This window comes from Malaclemys terrapin, chromosome 6 (genome assembly GCF_027887155.1).
Source record: "Malaclemys terrapin pileata isolate rMalTer1 chromosome 6, rMalTer1.hap1, whole genome shotgun sequence".
In the NCBI taxonomy this organism is placed as follows: domain Eukaryota; kingdom Metazoa; phylum Chordata; order Testudines; family Emydidae; genus Malaclemys; species Malaclemys terrapin.
In genome coordinates, this window is record NC_071510.1 from 52,141,145 (window position 1) to 52,146,391 (window position 5,247).

Genomic DNA, 5,247 nt, shown 5'->3' on the forward strand with positions numbered 1-5,247 from the left:
TTAGTTCGACATAGAGGTCTCTTTAATTCGACTTCTGTACTCCTCCCCGACGAGGGGAGTAGCGCTAAATTCGACATGGCCATGTCGAATTAGGCTAGGTGTGGATGGAAATCGACGCTAATAGCTCCGGGAGCTATCCCACAGTGCACCACTCTGTTGACGCTCTGGACAGCAGTACGAGCTCGGATGCTCTGAACTGCCACACAGGAAAAGCCCCGGGAAAATTTGAATTTGAATTCCTTTTCCTGTCTGGACATCGTGGCGAGCTCAGCAGCACTGGCAACGATGCAGAGCTCTCCAGCAGTGATGGCCGTGCAATCTCAGAATAGAAAGAGGGCCCCAGCATGGACTGATCGGGAAGTCTTGGATCTCATCGCTGTGTGGGGCGATGAGTCCGTGCTTTCCGAGCTGCGATCCAAAAGACGGAATGCAAAGATCTACGAGAAGATCTCTAAAGACATGGCAGAGAGAGGATACAGCCGGGATGTAACGCAGTGCCGCGTGAAAATCAAGGAGCTGAGACAAGGCTACCAGAAGACCAAAGAGGCAAACGGACTCTCCGGATCCCATCCCCAGACATCCCGTTTCTACGAGGCACTGCATTCCATCCTCGGTGCGGCCGCCACCACTACCCCACCAGTGACCGTGGACTCTGAGGATGGGATAGTGTCCACGGCTGGATCCTCGGACATGTTAGCGGACGGGGAAGATGAGGAAGGAGATGAGGAGGACGAGGCAGTCGACAGCGCTCACAACGCTGATTTCCCCGACAGCCAGGATCTCTTCATCACCCTTACAGAGATCCCCTACCAACCCTCCCCAGCCGTTACCCCGGACACAGAATCTGGGGAAGGATCAGCCAGTAAGTGTTGTAAAAATCTAAACATTTATTTGTAACAGAACAGGAATATTAACAATTTAAAAAATGGGTTTCTCATGATTAGTTTGATTAGCTTAACGGTTCAGTCATGGGCAGTGCAACTATTGAAAAAAAATCTAGCAATGTCCGGTTTTGCATGATTGTCCTGCCCAAGCCGCTCTACTGGTTAGTCACTGCTACAGCAGCTACAGTAAAATGCGGTCTATATGTCCGGGGATGGAGCAGAAATCCTCCTGTGACATCTCGAGGAAGCTCTCCTGGAGGTAATTGGAAATCCACTGCATTAGGTTCTTGGGGAGAGCGGCCTTATTGGGTCCTCCGTAGTAGGACACGTTGCCACGCCACGAGACTATCAAGTACTCTGGAATCATTGCTCTGCACAGCATGGCGGCATACGGCCCTGGTCTTTGCAGGCTTTCCCGGAGCATTCTCTCTTTCTCGCTGTCAGAGATCCTCATGAGGGTGATACCTTTGAATGAGGTAGGGGAATGTTAGTGTTGGGACTGCTTTGCCGTTCCTTTACAGAACTGTAACCGCTGGTTTGCAGCCACGCGGTGGAGGCGGGAGAGGGGCAGCCGAAAGGGATCGTTCCCGGGGACAGCCGCGAGGGTGTGGGACAGGAGCAGACTTCCTGCTTGCCGAATTGCTGGCAGCAGGGACCGACATTGATTTCAATGTGAAATGAGGCCATTGCTAATATTAAAGTTTTAAGCTGCCACAAGTCTATGGCTTACCATGTCTGCCTGCAACAGAAATTCCGTTCTCCTGAGAGGCTTCTCAAATGTGCTGTAGAAGACCCCAGGCACTGAATGCGAAGGCCGAGAATTCGACCTTGTGCTGAGTGCGCACGTGATAGGTGCTGTGCATGGTCTTGTTAACAGAGAAAGACTATGTTCTTTGTTCACAACTACATTTATCTTTCTGAGGAATTCACTCCCTTTTTCCCATTCCCACAGCCCCATCTGCGACTGTCTCACAACCTAGCCTGTCATCACACTCCCAGAGGCTAGCGCGGATTAGGCATAAGAAGAAGAGGACACGGGAGGACATGTTCTCGGAGCTTATAGCCTGCTCCAGAGCCCAGGCAGCACAGCAGACCCAGTGGCGGGAGAACTTGACCCGAATGCACCAAGCCAACATGGATCGGGAGGAGAGGTGGCGTCAGGAAGACCAGCAGGCGACTCAAACCCTGCTTGGACTAATGAGGGAGCAAACGGACACGCTCCGGCGCCTTGTGGATGTTCTGCAGGAACGGAGGCAGGAGGACAGAGCCCCGCTGCAGTCCATCTCTAACCGCCCTCCCCCGCCACCAAGTCCCATACTCCCCTCACCCAAAGTGCACAGAAGGAGAGGCGGCAGAGTCCCTGCTAACTCTCACTCCACCCCTGCAGAGAGCTCGAGCAGCAGAAGGCTCTCATTCCCCAAAATTTGACAAGTTCTTTCCTTCCCGCCTGACACAAGCCCCCGTCCAAGTTTCACTTTCCCAGTTCCATGTTTGGTTGATAATAAAAAATACGTTTCTGTTAACTACTGTTTCCATCATGTTCTTTTGGAGGAGGGGGGGATAGGGGGTTGGTAATTCGACAGGACAGTCACCTTTGGCAGGGTATATAGTCGGGGGCAGGCACAGCAGCAGGGCACATACATAGTGCAGTGATGCAGTGACTAGTTACCCTGGTTAGTCTGGGAGGTTGTTTTCATGTTATGTGGTGGGGGGTGGGTTGCTCTGTGACTTTGTGGCAGGGGAGGGCAGTTACAGATCTTAAGCGGCGGTCCTTAGGCAGGATCACAGAGCCACACAGCAGGGGATCTGTAACCGTCCTCCCCCTGCCACAAAGTCACATAGACCCCCCCATACACACAGTCCCTATCAGGAGGGGTGACAGGCTCCGTTGAAACAACCATCCCACCGCAGCGGAGCCTGTCAATCCTTGAGTTTAGAAGCTGCATTCGCGCCACTACAGTACACCCGCTCCGCACCACAGTCTGCGTCCCAGTTTTAAAAAATTCCCGCGAATACAGTATTAAAGAAAACGGTGTGCTTTAACAAAGTAGAACTATTTTTATTTTGAAACGTGTGTTGGAAGTGGGGTGAAGGGGGTATGTAACTGGATAGGATAGTCAACATTAACTGGGCAAAGAAACGGGGGCAGGTTTAGCTTCTCAATACACAAACTTTAAAGTCACAGGTTACCCTGCTCACTCAGGAACTTTGCTTTCAAAGCCTTCCGGATGCACAGCGCTTCCCGCTGGTCTCTTCTAATCGCCCGGCTGTCTGGCTGTGAGTAATCAGCAGCCAGGCTATTTTCCTCAACCTCCCACCTCGCCATAAAGGTCTCCCCCTTGCTCTCACAGAGATTGTGGAGCACACAGCAAGCTGCAATAACAATGGGGATATTGGTTTCGCTGAGATCACAACGAGTCAGTAAGCTTCTCCATCTCCCCTTGAGACGGCCAAAAGCACACTCCACCACCATTCTGCACTTGCTCAGCCGGTAGTTGAAGAGTTCTTTTTCAGTATCCAGGGCGCCAGTATAGGGCTTCATGAGCCAGGGCATTAGCGGGTAGGCTGGGTCCCCGAGGATGACTATAGGCATCTCCACATCCCCAAGAGTTATTTTGTGGTCCGGGAAGTAAATACCTTGCTGCAGCCGTCTAAACAGACCAGAGTTCCTGAAAACACGAGCGTCATGAACCTTGCCCGGCCATCCCACGTAGATGTTGGTAAAACGTCCCCTGTGGTCCACCAGTGCTTGCAGCACCATGGAAAAGTAGCCCTTTCTGTTAATGTACTGGCTGGCCTGGTGGTCCGGTGCCAGGATAGGGATGTGAGTTCCATCTATGGCCCCACCGCAGTTTGGGAATCCCATCGCTGCGAAGCCATCTATGATCGCCTCCACGTTTCCCAGGGTGACTACCTTTGGCAGCAGTACATCAACGATTGCCTTGGCTACTTGCATCACAACAACCCCCACGGTAGATTTGCCCACCCCAAACTGGTTCGCGACTGACCGGTAGCTGTCTGGCGTTGCAAGCTTCCACAGGGCTATGGCCACTCGCTTCTGGACAGTCAGGGCTGCTCGCATCCGGGTGTCATTGCGCTTCAGGGCAGGGGACAGCAACTCACAAAGTTCCAGGAAAGTTCCCTTCCGCATGCGAAAGTTTCGCAGCCACTGGGATTCATCCCAGACCTGCAGCACTATGCGGTCCCACCACTCAGTGCTTGTTTCCCGTGCCCAGAATCTCCTTTCGACGGCATCAACATGACCCATTGCCACCGTGATGTTCTCGGCGCTGGGTCCCCTGCTTTCTGAGAGGTCTGTGCTACTCTCAGACTTCAGGCCATCACCGCGTTGACGTAGCCTCCTCGCCTGACTTTTCTGCATCTGCCTCAGGGAAAGGTGTCTGATAAGTTGCGAGGCGTTGAGAGCGGCCACAACTGCAGTGATGGTTGCAGCAGGCTCCATGCTCGCAGTGCTGTGGCGTCCGCGCTGTCACTGACTAGAAAAGTGCGCGAACTGATTTTCCGCCGGCGCTTTCAGGGAGGGAGGGTGGGAGTGATTGACGGATGACGACAGTTACCCAAAAGCACCCTGGACACATTTTTTTTACCCAGAAGGCATTTGCGGCTCCACCCAGAATTCCAATGGGCAGCGGGGACTCCGGGAACTGTGGGATAGCTGACCACAGTGCACCACTTCCAATGTCGACGCTTTCCCCGTTAGTGTGGACTCACAAAGTCGAATTACTGTCCTTAGTGTGGACACACACGTTCGACTTTGCAATATCGATTCCAAAAATTCGATTTAAGTAAAATCGAACTACTCTCGTAGTGTAGACAAGGCCTTGCACTCAGTCTGTCCTGATGTGTCAAACTCTTCTCCTGTCCAGTATGAAATCAGGATTATTAGCCTAGCGGCATATCCCTTTCCCTATAAGGTAATGCACTGTACACCCATATTATTTTAAGTGACTGTTTAATTCAGTATTTTATGTGGTTTTGGCCAAGAAACATATGAAGGAGGAGAAGCTCATATACATAAGAAGACAGAGTCTTGTCCTTTGAATTGTTTATGACCCATGGATTCTGTGCACGTTAAACAGCTTGATTATGAGTTATTCTCAAACACTGTCACTGTTGTATGGTATTTCACTGTAACAGCAATGACAAGTCAGCATTTCTAACAGTGATTTCATTCCTAAAATTACAGTTCTGCTATAGTGACACAGTATGCCCAAAAATTACATTAAAATGGCATTACCATGCTTATTTGTCCTTCTTATGAATGCCCAAATTGTCTATTAATGAAAATTAACAGCAGTTAATTTACTAATAAAATAACCTGATTCTTAGTAGTCCACATCTA

General features: G+C 50.9%; 1 protein-coding gene across 1 annotated transcript; it reads left to right on the top strand.

Moving 5' to 3' along the window:
- Window positions 1-443: 443 nt before the first annotated feature.
- LOC128839817 (uncharacterized) lies at window positions 444-2,339 on the top strand. The gene is made up of 2 exons (XM_054033104.1): window positions 444-862; window positions 1,837-2,339. The coding sequence occupies exons 1-2, from the start codon at window positions 460-462 to the stop codon at window positions 2,310-2,312; spliced, it is 879 nt and encodes a 292-aa protein (XP_053889079.1). The 5' UTR covers window positions 444-459; the 3' UTR covers window positions 2,313-2,339.
- Window positions 2,340-5,247: the final 2,908 nt, after the last annotated feature.